We start from the raw sequence: 14,637 nt of genomic DNA, 5'->3' as shown, positions 1-14,637 counted from the left end.
CGTTGTATGTCTACCGTTGAACGAAAACTTAAACTGAATTTTTGAGGCACTAAACGATGTTTTTTTGAAATTATGATGCTTCAAATATCAGGGGCGACTCTTGGGATGACATTCAAATCTGTCTTGTCCCCCCCCCCCTTTTCCGAAAAGTGGTCATACGCGCAAATCCGACTTTCCTAACCAAAGTTATGACTGTTTAAAGTTTTTTCAAAAGCCGAACTTTGGAAATTCATAACTAATTGTAAAAAAATCCAAATAAATTGAAATTTGTGTCAATTCTATGTATTTTTGAATGTTCTACATATTGGTGTAATCACTTTTGCAGTTTGGTTTCTGTATTAGTCAAGACTTGCCGATTTATCATAAGAGGTCAAATTTGATTTTTTAGTGGATTGCACTATATCAGTGGCCTTTGCTTAGTGCTTGGATGATGAGTTTGGACTTGGCACCATACCAGATGTCAGTTTAGGGTGCATTGTGTATGGAAAGAGATCTAATTTGACATTTAAATATATTTTAGTAGCTCTAAAAAACTGTTTTAGTACCAGAAATAAAGAGAAGAAGATCAATAAGCTGTCAGAGGCCAAGTCCTTAATTAGTGTTATCTTTAAACTTGTGATATCCAACTGACAAACCAAATCAAAGTTATAAAGAGTTACGACATCACTTCATAGATATATCAAATGTTTTATTTTTTAGCTTTTCTTCACAAAATTATTTAAATCAAAATATTAAGATCTGTCCCCCCCCCCCCCCCAAAAAAAAAAAAAAAAGAAAGAAAGAAAGAAAGAGGACCGCCCGGACCCCAGGTGGTTTGGTCCCTAGTGGGCCGCCCCTGGCCCAGGCGGTCTGCTAGGAGGGGTGGACCGCCCCTGAGCCTGGCGGTCAGGGCATTTAAAAAAAAAAGAAAATGAGGACGATTTAAAAAAAAAAAACTTTTTTTTAGGGTATTAATAAAAAGAGTAAGGCTTGGGTGCTATGGATAGCATAGAGAGTTATGGTGCTACGGCTCAATATTCGAGTTTTCAAAATTCTAACGGTCGATCCGAACCGTTCATCTTGTTCTCCATATTAATATGTGTTTGGAGACCCAATTTTATATTTTTTGGAAATTTTTTACTATTTTTTAGATAGGTAGAAAATCACTTGATCTAAAAAATTCTGCACCATTCAGATATTTGATTTTCTACCTATCTAAAAAAATAGTAAAAAATTTCCAAAAAAATATAAAATTTGGTCTCCAAACACATATTAATATGAAGAACAAGTTGAACGGTTTAGATCGACCGTTAGAATTTTGAAAACTCGAATATTAAGCCATAGCACCGTAACCCTCTATATTATCCATATCACCGAACCCTTACTCTAATAAAAATGACCGGATTATGAATGAAGAAAATTAAAGCTGGTTAATATCCGAAGGATACAGAAATAGAAAGATAAAACAGCAGCAAAAGATTTATTTAAAAAAAAAAAAGGAAGATAAATATGTAATGGTGGAGTGGTCAAAAAGCACCAAACTGAGGAATCACAAAGCAATCTCGATCGACAGATTCAAATCGAACGGTCTCGATCCAAAACTCAAAGATTGAATTACTTTAGGGGATCCGGACCCCAAACAGAGTAGGGTTCACCGGTTGACGGGTAAGTCCGAAATCCTGAAATCGCATAACATGGGAAGGAATAAAAGGATAGCGACTACCAGCGGTGGGTTGGTTGGAAACAAATTATTTGCCCGTCCATTTATTTCGGATGTATTACCGTACATTCGAATCGGACAGTTTTAATCTAAAATTCAATTCTCGACTTAGAGCATTTATTTCTCTGAAACTCGTGGAGTTTCTAATCTGAAGTGGTAGTTTTTAAATCAGTTTCAGGAATGCAAATAGGTTTTTTATTTAGCAACTTTACTCCAAAGTTTCTTAATAAAAAACCGTTTATAAACTTTGATGTGTCCAAATAATTCGTTGAAATTATTTTCTCCTGTAATTTATTTGCTAATGTGGCAATGAAGAAACTCTAATTTTAGTTTCAGGGATGTGGAGTTTAGAAACTTTCAGAGACAAAATTTCTAAAAATTAGTTAACAGTTATTTAGAAACTCCAAAAGTTTCACGGATGTAGATGCTCTTACTTCACTGGATCTAAATCCGGAACGGGGGTAGGGGTAGTAATTTAATTATTGCTCAGAAAATATTTTTAAAAGCACTTCTAGACCAAATTTTATAATTTTTCTGAATTTTTTTTCTATTTTTTTAAGATGAGTACAAAATCACTTTTTTTTATTGGTCTAAACTTTTCTGAAAAACAGTAACCTATTTTAAAAAATAGTAATTCTTTATCAAAAAAAATATGAAGTTTGGTTTCCAATATATTTTTATGTAAATATTTATATTAAGTGGTTTAAATTATGTATTTGAACTTTATAATTAAAAATAAAAATATAAAATATGATGAGATTTCATAATAGAGCATTCGAGTCCTCTTCATATATTTGTTTTCTACAATCTTTTCGAAGGTATATTTTGATCATTAAGACTTAAAAGGTAAAATATTAAAGCTAAAAAGAATGTAAATTTTTTTCAGAATATGCCAACTAACACTTCTTGTGATACCTAACTTTGTTGGCTACGAATAATCCAAATTGTACCTTGTATCAATAAATTGTACCCATAAGATCTATGTTACATGGACAATCGGATATAATACTTATACGGTTATACGGTAATTTTTTAAAATAAAAAATTCTATGAGTGAGTCTATAGTACTATGCATATTACGATTTGGCACTGTGCTACAGCTCTATATTCGAGTTTTCAAATCCTAACGGTCGATCCGAACCGTTCATCTTATTCTCCATATTAATATGTGTTTGGAGACCAAATTTTAAATTTTTTGAAATTCTTTTACTATTTTTTTAGATTTATTGAAAATCACTGTTTTTGGATGGTCCAGAATTTTCAGATTAAGTGATTTTCTAAATATCTAAAAAAATAGTAAAAAAATTTCAAAAAATGTAAAATTTGGTCTCCAAACACATATTAATATGGAGAACAAGATGAACGGTTCGGATCGACCGTTAGAATTTGAAAACTTGAATATAGAGCCGTAGCACAGTAACAACCCGTGATATGCATAGTACCATAGACTCACTCAAATTCTATTATATTATATTATTAATTCAACAATCGTATTATACAAATTAAGCATCAAATATTTTGAATATACGTTAAATATAAAAGTTAGTAAATTTTAACATCGAATGTCTAATAGTGCAGTGGTTAAGGGCTCTGTCGCTGATAGCAAATGACGTGACAGGTGACTCGCCCCACGCTTGATAGCATCGTAGCCGCCATAGATTTGTAGGAGGAAAGTGGTGCAATAATGAGGATGGCGTGCTCAAATCTAAACTCTGAACCCGGTTGCGTCTGAACTCGTTTTTTTTTTTTTTTTTTTTTTTTTTACGGTTGAATAGTGATATATTTATTTCATGGCATAGTATATTAGTATAGGATTAGGATTGGATTCCTTTGACAGTAGCAAGACCTTAAGCGCAAATTTCGCTCACTTTACATCTCCTGTCTTCTCTTTCTCCTTCCTTTTCTTATTTGTTTATTTCATTGTATGACTTTTCACTGTTTTTGTTTCCCACTCCAACACTTTTGCATCCAGCATTTTTTTGTCCTTTTTGGTGCTATTACTAGTACCTCTGTAAGTCTGTACCTGGACTTCTGCTGCTAGCCCGCTACCTTAGTTTCTTAATTTACCAATTTATTTGTTTGTAGCATTGTAAAAAAAAAAAAAAAAAAAATCCAAAATGTATTTTAAAAAAAACTCAAATTTTAGCATCAACTCAGACTAAATACACACTTTACTCAAACATGAATATTTTTCTCTGGAAAAAACAATGTTTCATCCTAATTTGAAATACAATATAGATCTACGTTTCTCTCAAAAATTGTCGACGGAATTTATTTTGTTCTCGATTTCTTTTAAGCAAAAGAAAAAAAATGAAATTAAGTATGAAGTAAAACTTGTATTATGTTCAGAGGGGAGTGTTGTCGATATTAACTATTAATTATTTTTAAAGTTTTGGCTTTTAGAATTATTCAGACTTGACAATATAATTAGTGCAAAAAAGTTGGTCAATTTGGAAAAGAAAAATTCAAATGCTCAAGTGGAGCATCTGAGACATTGCTATTTTTTGGGCCTACTTAAGGAAAAAGTGAATATTAAAAAAATAGAAAAATAAACGAAGCTAAGGTCCACAATTGTAATGGAAATGAAAATAGCGGCCCATAGAATAATATTGGGCCAATACATACTTCATGGAATCAAAGTTACTGAGTTGAGGTGGAATTACTGAAGTGGGCTCAGCCCAAAAAGAGAGGCCCACTAATCAACCTTAACAATATAATAAGGGAAAATTTCATATATACCACTCAAAAACTGTGAAATTACGTATTAACCATTCAAATTTCTGTAATTACTTATTTACTATTGATAAATCTAATAATTCACATATTTACCCAATTAATTAAAAAATAAGATTAATTAAGTTCAATGTATATAATAGAAGTTATTTAGTCTATTCTCCTTCTCTACTCCTTCCTTTTCTGCGCACATATTTTCTTTTCGTATTTTTTGGGCGTAACTTTCCCTTTTTCGTGGAAACTCTCTCATCTCGTCTCTTCTACTGAAACTCAAAGAGAAGGGGCAATAGACTCGAAGATTAGAATTTCAGTTTCAGCTTGATCGTCTAAAAACAATATAACCACTCCACATTTTCCAACATAACAACTCTAACCATATTCGATGCTGATATTGCAACCCTTTATCAAAGTAACTAAGTTTGAGAATCTGCGTTTTGTTACTGGCTCAGTTTGAATATCTGTTTTTAATCTCTTATATTGGATATGAAGGAGAACGGATTTAAGGAAAGACAGATAGAGTGTTAAGTTAATTTTTGATTAATTATAGTTTAATTATAGTTTTAAGAATATTAAACATAATTAATATGAGTTTTGGGTATATGTGATATATACTAAAGTTATATTAGATAAATATGTGAGTTATTATATTTTTAGATGGTAAATACGTAATTATAGAAATTTGAATGATAAATAAGTAATTTTATAGTTTTTAAGTGGTATATATGAAATTTTTCCATATAATAATTACGGGTAAATATATTGACAGAGCTATGTTTGACTTCCTACACCGCAACAGTTAAATATTTATTCACTTTGTTTCTATTGATTGCGTGTTGCGTGAAACAAAATAGCTCTGTCGATAGCTTTATTCATAACTACTTGGACTATGTAGTTGATCTATATTAATTTAACATCATTAAAATTACATATATATTATTTAGAGATAGTGATATTTCATATTTAGGGATTTTAGTTTTATTTTCTTGACCTGTGGGTTTTCGGCCGTTGTAAAAAAGAAGGAATTTTACATCTGCAGTTAAAAATTTAGAGATTATATTCAGAAACAAGTGCACGTTTTCACATTTGGAATTTGAATTTTTTTTTTTGAAGCAGATACTATAATTTTTAAATTAAACTTACAATTTTATTTTATAACTCTTTAAGTTCATACTAACTTAATTATTATAATATTCTGTTTGAGAACATGATACTCTATCATAAGTTCAATTTCAGCCTAACTTCAATTGATAAAATCCTACTTAATAGAGTTGAACTATAAAGTTCTTACACTTACCAAATCCCGCAGTGATCTTAATTTCAAAATTTTATCACATGAATACAAAATTTTGAAACCGACTTATTTTACAAGTAATACAATTACATACAAAATTAATAAATTTTTGAATTAACTTAATATAAAATCAAATAATAAAAGGCCTTTGAAATTTTCAAACAACACTATCCCTATATAAAATATGAATATGATACTAGTTTTGGCCTTTATTTTTTATTTTTAAAGATACTAATATGATACTCTAGATTGCTAAATTAAGTTGTAGATAGACACAAGAAATATATTTCCCCTACATTAAATGGGGATTGGAGATATATATATATAGAGGAGGGTTAAGATGGACCCTCCCTTTTGTGCTCCTAACTTGCATTCTTTTCTCATATCTTCATTTTTAAAGTTTAAATAGTGGATTCAAACCTTCCAACGTGTTCTTCATATTAAAATGTGCTTGGAGACCAAATTTTACATTTTTTGGAATTTTTGAAAATCATCACTTTTTGAATTTTTTATTATTGTTTAGTTTAATCAAAAATTCTGAAAAAAATAGTAAATTTTTTTCAAAAAATGTAAAATTTGGTCTTCAAGCATATTTTAATATGAAGAACACGTTGGAAGGTTCGAATCCACTATTTGAATTTTGAAAATGAATATACGAGAGAAGAGTGCACATTAGGAGTGCAAAAAAAATGATGCATTTTAATCCTCCTCATATATATATATATAGAGATGAGCTATGGTGAGTTGCGAAGTAAAGCGACTATTTTACTTCACGCTCATATTTTGTGATTTTTAAGTTCAAAACGTCGATCCGAACCGTTCATCTTGTTCTCCATATTGAAATGTGTTTGGAGACCAAATTTTACATTTTTTGGAATTTTTTTACTATTTATTAAGCAATTTTGAAAGTCGCTGATCTGATGGTCCAGAAAATTTTACTGTTTTTACTGTTCACAGCAAAACAGCAATTTTCAAAAATGCTTAATAAATAGTAAAAAAATTCCAAAAAATGTAAAATTTGGTCTCCAAGCACATTTCAATATGGATTAAACATCTAACGGTTCGGATCGGTCGTTTGGACTTTCAAAATAAAAATACGGCGTGAAGTAGAAATGTGTTTTACTTCGCAACTCACCGTAGCCCACCTCTATATATATATATATATATATATATATATATATAGGACTTGGCTACGGTGCTATGGGTAGCTAAGAGGCCTCCCGTGCTATGGGTAGCTAAGAGGCCTCCCGTGCTACAGCTCAATATTCGACTTTTCAAAATCCTAACGGTCGATCCGAACTGTTCGTCTTGTTCTCCGTATTAATATGTGCTTGGAGACCAAATTTTATATTTTTTGGAAATTTTTTACTATTTTTTTAGATTTATTGAAAATCGCTGTTTTTCAGACAAATCTGGACCATAAAAAACAGCGATATTCAATAAATCTAAAAAAATAGTAAAAAATTTCCAAAAAATGTAAAATTTGGTCTCCAAACACATATTAATATTGAGAATAAGATGAACGGTTCGGATCGACTGTTAGGATTTTGAAAAGTCAAATATTGAGCCGTAGCACGGGAGGCCTCTTAACTACCCGTAACATATTAGCCAAATCCTATATATATATATATATATGAATATGCTAGCATGCTATGCATAGCATAGAGCCCCTCCGTGCAACGCCTTGGATTTCGACTTTTCAAAATCCTAACGGTCGATCCGAACCGTTCATCTTGTTTTCCATATTAATATGTGTTTGGGGACCAAATTTTACATTTTTTGGAATTTTTTTACTATTTCTTTAGATTTATTGAAAATCGCTGTTTTTTTATGTTCCAGATTTGTTGAAAACAGCAATTTTCAATAAATCTAAAGAAATAGTAAAAAAATTCCAAAAAATGTAAAATTTGGTCCCCAAACACATATTAATATGGAGAACAAGATGAACGGTTCGGATCAACCGTTAGAATTTTGAAAAGTTGAAATCCAAGGCGTTGCACGGAGGAGCTCTATGCTATGCATAGCATGCTAGCATATTCCTATATATATATATATATATATATATATATATATATAGAGTAAGGCTTGGGTGCTATGGATAGCATAGAGGGCTACGGTGCTACGGCTCAATATTCGAGTTTTCAAAATCCTAACGGACGATCCGAACCGTTCATCTTGTTCTCCATATATGTGTTTGGAGACCAAATTTTACATTTTTTGGAAATTTTTTACTATTTGTTTAGCTAGGTAGAAAATCACTTGATCTAAAAAATTCTGCACCATTCAGATATTTGATTTTCTAACTATCTAGAAAAATAGTAAATATTTTTCAAAAAATGTAAAATTTGGTCTCCAAACACATTAATATGGAAAACAAGATAAACGGTTCAGATCGACCGTTAGAATTTTGAAAACTCAAATATTAAGCCGTAGCACCGTAGCTCTCTATGCTATCCATAGCACCCAAGCCTTACTCTATATATATATATATGCAAGTTGCAACCCACGTTCTGTAACAGATTATATGCACGCATTCCAATCTTTATCTAACCACTTCCATAAAGACAAAGTTTTGCAATCATTCATCATGATTAAGCAAATTAATTTCTCTTTGTTTATACTAATCCAGCCTCCAACTGTGCCTCTATCTTTTTGACCTTCTCTAATCTAAGCACCTCATGGAGTCATGGTACAGCCACACGAGTAGTAAAACCCATCTGTCATCTTAATCAATCAATCTTTCTTTCTCTTTCGCCGAATGAGAGAAAGCAATAATTCCACTATTATTCAAACCCATCAAAACAATAATTGAATTGCTCATAGATATAGCAAGGGCAGCTGTAAGTAGGGGTGTTCATTGGGTTCGGTTTAGTCGGTTTTGAATCAAACCGAATTAGTTTGGACTAAACGGTTCTGTTTGGTTTGGAAATTTTTAAAACCGAAATAACCGAACCAACTAAATTTTTATATATTATGAATTTGGTCCGGACTACCTTGGTTTATTTCTTAATCAATTGCTTTAAATACTTCGGTTTATTTCTTAATATACTTCGGTTTATTATAAATCAATTGCTTTAAATAAAATATATATATATATATATATATATATATATATATATATATATATATATATATATATATATATATATATATTTTGGTTTGAATTGCACAAACCGAACAAGCAGAAATAAAATTTTGGTTCGGTTCGGTTGCAATGCTAAATCGGTTCGGTTCAGTTCTCTTTTTGAAACCGAATTATAACTTTGGTTTGCCTAATTCGGTTTGGTTTAAACCGAACCGAACCGATGAACACCCCTAGCTATAAGTCTCATACTAGCTTGAGGAGATTATTAGCTGTGCCTATATGTTAATAATTTATTAGTGTAGCTTTATGTCTTATTAGTGCTGTTTAGTGGCAGATGAAACTCATCGATCCTCCCTAATAAACAACTAATTCAGAATTTTCTTTATAAACTACTTTGTACTAGAAAACTGTACGAATCCGGAATATTTTTTTTATCATAATTCGGATTGACCTGGATTATAATCGGACGGTCTAGATTTAAACTCAAACGGTGAAGTAATGCAGAGGGTCCGGACTCTTAAAATTGATCATATCACCCAAGCTACCTCTCCATTTGAGTTTGAGAATTTGGATAGTTTGTTATATATTAGCATAGATCTTAAATGGGTGCATAATATACTTGGGCTAGATTAATCCGAATTCTGATCAAACGGTCTGGATTTAAACTCAAACGGTGAGAAACTGTAGAGGATCAAAGACTCTTTTAAGTGTTTTCTGTATTTAAAGTAAAATGTTATTTTTATTTGTATTAAGAAAATTATATATAATTGACTTTTATTCATATTTAATTTTCATAATTTGAAAATCTGGCTCCGCCTTGTACATAGGGGTGCACAAAAAGCTCGTAGCTCGTGATTCGATTGAGTTCGATTCAAAAAAAATTTGTTTCGAAACGAATCAAACTAGCTCAGTTCTGAAACAAATCAAACCCAATTTGATTCGAAATTAGTTCAAATCGAACTCGAACTGAGTCTAACTCGGTTCGAAACTCTTCTTTTTAATTCAAAACCCTACTCCAATTTCGAACTAGTTCGGTTCAAAATTGATTCGAGTCGCACCGAATCAAACTTGAACTCTGTTCATTTTGAAACTCTGCTTCAATTTTAAACCAATTCGATTCGAAATTGATTTGAACTCAAATTAAATTAAGTTCAATTCAGTTCGATTCGTTTACAGCCCTACATGTACACACGCCTATGTACACATTGATGTGTTACTTGTACCCTGTTTTCTGGGAAAGGATTGTGACACCTTTGAACTAGTCAAAAAGTAGTTAGTTTTTAATCCAACTATATATCACTAACTAACACTTGCAACTAAGTTAATTGGATGAACTAATTATTCAGATAAAAAACTCGCCTAATACTAGCGTTTGTTATTCAAATTAAAAAATAAAATTGCAAATACGTTCTACGTACATCATTTATACAAGGTATATTTCAAACTTGATTCAATTAATAATTTGATGGAAGGGCAAACGGATTTTAAACTGAACCAAATTTAATAAGCACCATATTTAAATAATGAGGAGGGATGTACTTGCAACATTTGTAAGTTACAACATCTTACAATAATTTAGTTTTGTGATTTTTAAAGTTCAAATAGTCAATCCAAAATCATTCAACATGGTATCTATATTAAAATGTGCTTAGAGATCAAATTTTATATTTTTTTTACTATTTATTAAGTATTTTACAAAAATACTGTTTTTCAGTGGTCCAAAATTATCTATAAACAACTGTTTTGTAAAATACTTAATAAAATAGTAAAATAATTCAAAAAAAAATTGATCTCTAAGCATATTTTAATATAGATATCATGTTAAACGGTTTCGGATTGACTATTTAGACTTTAAAAATCACAAAACCAAATTGTTGTAAGACTTACAAATGTTGTAATAATGAAAAACACAAATGTAATTTTAACTTTTAAGTTGAACAATATTTTAAGATGCTAAATGGGTATATCATAAAAAATGAATTTATGCGAGGACTATTTTAATTATTATTTGGTTAACAGAGGGCGAAAAGAATCTACGACAATTAATTCTAAAATGATACTGAAAACCATTGACAACCGATTAAATAATTTATTTTAATATAAAACAAGTATATAAGATTATATATAATCTCTAAAGCTTAATTAATCGGCCATGCAATAAATTTGAGATATACAAAATGATACTGAAAACCTTTGACAACAAAATAAATATATTTCAATATAAAACAAGTAAGATTATAGGTAATCTCTAAAGCTTAATCGGCTATGTATTAAATTTGATTCACAAGCTAAAATTTATTTAGCGACCAATTAAATGTTAAGAGAGACAATGTTTTCTGGTGGATGTCTTGACTCTATTTTTATCTAAAAAAAACTAATTAAATGCCAATAAAATTTAAGGATTAATTTAATGAAAAAAAACCACTCAATAGATGACCTATTGACGTTTAGATTTTACCAAAGTCAACAGACTATACATATTAAAACTAGAGTTTAAAACTAGAGTTTAAAACTAGAGTGAGTCTATGGTACTATGCATATTACGATTTGGCACCGTGTTACGGCTCTATATTCGAGTTTTCAAATCCTAACGGTCGATCCGAACCGTTCACCTTGTTCTCCATATTAATATGTGTCTGGAGACCAAATTTTACATTTTTTGAAATTTTTTTACTATTTTTTTAGATTTATTGAAAATCACTGTTTTTGGATGGTCCAGAATTTTCAGATCAAGTGATTTTCTAAATATCTAAAAAAATAGTAAAAAAATTTCAAAAAATGTAAAATATGGTCTCCAAACACATATTAATATGGAGAACAAGATGAACGGTTCAGATCGACCGTTAGGATTTGAAAACTCGAATATAAAGCCGTAGCACGGTAACAACCCGTGATATGCATAGTACCATAGACTCACTCTTAAAACTATAGATAACATTTATGTAATTTTTATCCTTTTGAGTTGGGGAAGTGTTTAATTAATTGTTTGTCACAGTTGTCACATTAGATTATTGTCAATATAAAATGTCCCACTAAAATAAATGCCATATCTTTTAGTTTTCCAACTAAAATGAAAAATGTATCAGTATAGTCATGGGTTTCAATATTTGTAAATTGAATTATAATAACTGTAAAATTAGAAATATCATAACAAATTATTACTTTTGTTTGTGGCTACTAGGTACAACAAGAATTTTATTCCCATGTCTTCCAGTTACTTTATCACCTACTTTGATTTAACGTTTATGTAAAACATATACATAAACCATTTCTAAAATATCACTGGAACTGTCATTCTCAATCCATTTTACATCAATAACAAGACCTCTTCTGCCTATAAGTAGTCTTAAAGAAGTTTCTTCTGTTGAAAATAATTCTGTGCCAAGTATAGCCCCTAAATATCTGTCCTCTAGAAATGATTTATCCTCTGTTGACGTTAATTTACCTACTAAAATATCACCGGTTTCTATCCAAGATCCCAACATCACAATCCCATTCCTATTCAAATTACGGAGAAAATAAGTCTCAAGATGGGGTATTCCCTTAGTGATCCTTTCAGCGCCTTGATTTGTCAAGTTTTAATCTCATATTTCTAAATATTAAAAGACTATTCACGAGCGATACTGTCAGTATACTCTCGCGGATACTACCGTTGCTAATAGAAAAAACATCTTTATGTCGGTATACTCTCGCAAATAGTCACTTTTTACTGTTTTAATAAGATAAAATGTACCTTTATATCGGTATACCCTATCCATGTCCCGTTGGATTAGTACCGGTGGTATAATAGTATCAAAAACACATTAATTATCTTTATGCTATACATGATGTCTATTTTAATACCATGACATAAAAATTAATAATGATCTAGATACAATTTCTTGTCATAAACAACTATCATACGAAAGCCTCTGCTCTAGCTGAAAATAAATGCCCCAAAAAGTATGTATAAATATTGGTCACTATATATTTAACAGTTATGTCAAAATATGTTACTATAAAAATTTCCTTTTCCATTGATCCAAGTTAACCTCCAAGGCTCCAACAAACTCAGTTATAACACTCCTCATTAAATAATCCTTATTACAAATATTGTATCTCTCTCTCCACTCAAACCACTGAAAACCGAGTCCCACAGCCTAATCAAGCTGTGATGTGAGCACTAGCAGTCAATGACCATACCACATATTACATATATATATATATATATATATATATATCATATATGCACCTCACCACATCATCACGTACTCTAGCTATTTAGTATTCTTTTTTATATAGATAAACACAGAAAGAGAGAGAAGGATAGAGAAAGAGAGAGAGGGGAGAAACCATTCACAGGGGATGGGCAACAGCCTTAGATGCTGCCTGGCCTGCGTCCTCCCTTTCGGAGCATTTGATCTTATCCGAGTCGTCCATTTAAATGGCCAGATCGATGAGTACAGCGCTCCGATCACAGTCCGTCAAATCCTAGCCATCCATCCAAATTACATCTTGACTAAGCCCTCTGCGGAACAAGGCGTGTCCCGTTGGATTGCGATCCTCTCGCAAGATACCGAGCTAAAGCGTGGTCACATATACTTCTTGGTACCGAGCAAGTCGGCATCTGAAAAAAGCGCAAAGCAAACTAAAAGAATGAGGAAATTACACGGAACGGTCTTGGCAGGAACTGTGAAGGGGGATACTGTGAGTCTTGATTTAGAGAAGGATGGTAAAGTGGGCCACCACCGAAGGATGAGCAGCCGGTTATCGGACTGGAAACCGAATCTCGAGTGTATAACCGAAGATCTCTGAGGTGTTAATTTGTTTGATAAATTCCTAGGTTTTCATGGTTTGCTGGTTGAGAATTTGATCTTAAGTTTGCTGGGTTTTGTAATTGTTTCTCTTTTCTTATTTCTTTTATAAAATTTATGGTATATACTTGTGAAATTAATGTTTTTTGCACTGGAGTTGGAGGTGTTATAATCTGCTCTAATTATCAGAGCTTGTAATGGTTGTTATGCTTTGTTTATTGTGGAATTAATGTTAGTGTGTTGTGTAACTTGGTTGTACCAATTTACTGTTTTAACAAGCTTAATTGTTGTATAGCCAAATAGGACAAAGATATGAAAATTTTGTCTTTTCTAAGAATTTTCATGACAATTATATTAGGTGTAATGTAGTACCAAACAAATTTTGTTCTGGTCAATTTCAAATTTGAACCTATATATCTTGGTTGATTTTTTTTTTTTTTTTATTTATTTTTGGGGGGGGGATAGTAATTATCACTGCATGGGCCCTAATTAAAGAGAAAACAAAAAGTAAACGATTCTTGAATCTGCACTGGGATGTCACAGATTTGATCAATGATCTCTTTTACAAAAAAAAAATGTTTTCCTTTTTTTAATTTTACTTAAACATAAATAAATTATTTAGGGATGAAATAATTGGTCTAAAGTCGTCTAACCCTTTCTGCTAAAGCGTAAATTTAGCGGAAAAAAACAAAAAGACTTTATTACAATTGGACGTATGTGCAAGGCTAATAATGTGATATTTGAACTAAATTGGTTGGTTGAAATTTTATATATTCTCCCGTGAATTGGGTTATATTCATTGCATATTCTAATAAGACTAGTTTATTCCCGACAGCTAATGCTCATATTCTTTATCCATAAATTTGTTGGGACTATTGACTATAATTCATGGAACGGGTTTAATTTGTTGATATATAGAGGGTTATTGAACCCGAATAAGAATGCCGCCCGAACCAATCTAATGCAAAAAGTACATCAATCCAAATACTAATTGTACTTATATATATATAATATTGTACGGTTCAATTATCAGATA

The 14,637-nt window shown here is 31.1% G+C and overlaps 1 protein-coding gene across 1 annotated transcript; it reads left to right on the top strand.

Annotated features, from left to right (window-relative positions):
* Nucleotides 1-13,152: 13,152 nt before the first annotated feature.
* LOC144573645 (uncharacterized) lies at nucleotides 13,153-13,602 on the top strand. Its single transcript, XM_078323420.1, has one exon. It carries the CDS (start codon nucleotides 13,153-13,155, stop codon nucleotides 13,600-13,602), a length of 450 nt encoding a protein of 149 aa, XP_078179546.1.
* The last annotated feature ends 1,035 nt before the right edge of the window (nucleotides 13,603-14,637 follow it).

This window comes from Carex rostrata, chromosome 21, assembly GCF_964058835.1.
Source record: "Carex rostrata chromosome 21, lpCarRost1.2, whole genome shotgun sequence".
Lineage (NCBI taxonomy): Eukaryota > Viridiplantae > Streptophyta > Magnoliopsida > Poales > Cyperaceae > Carex > Carex rostrata.
This window is presented reverse-complemented; position numbering and strand designations above follow the sequence as displayed.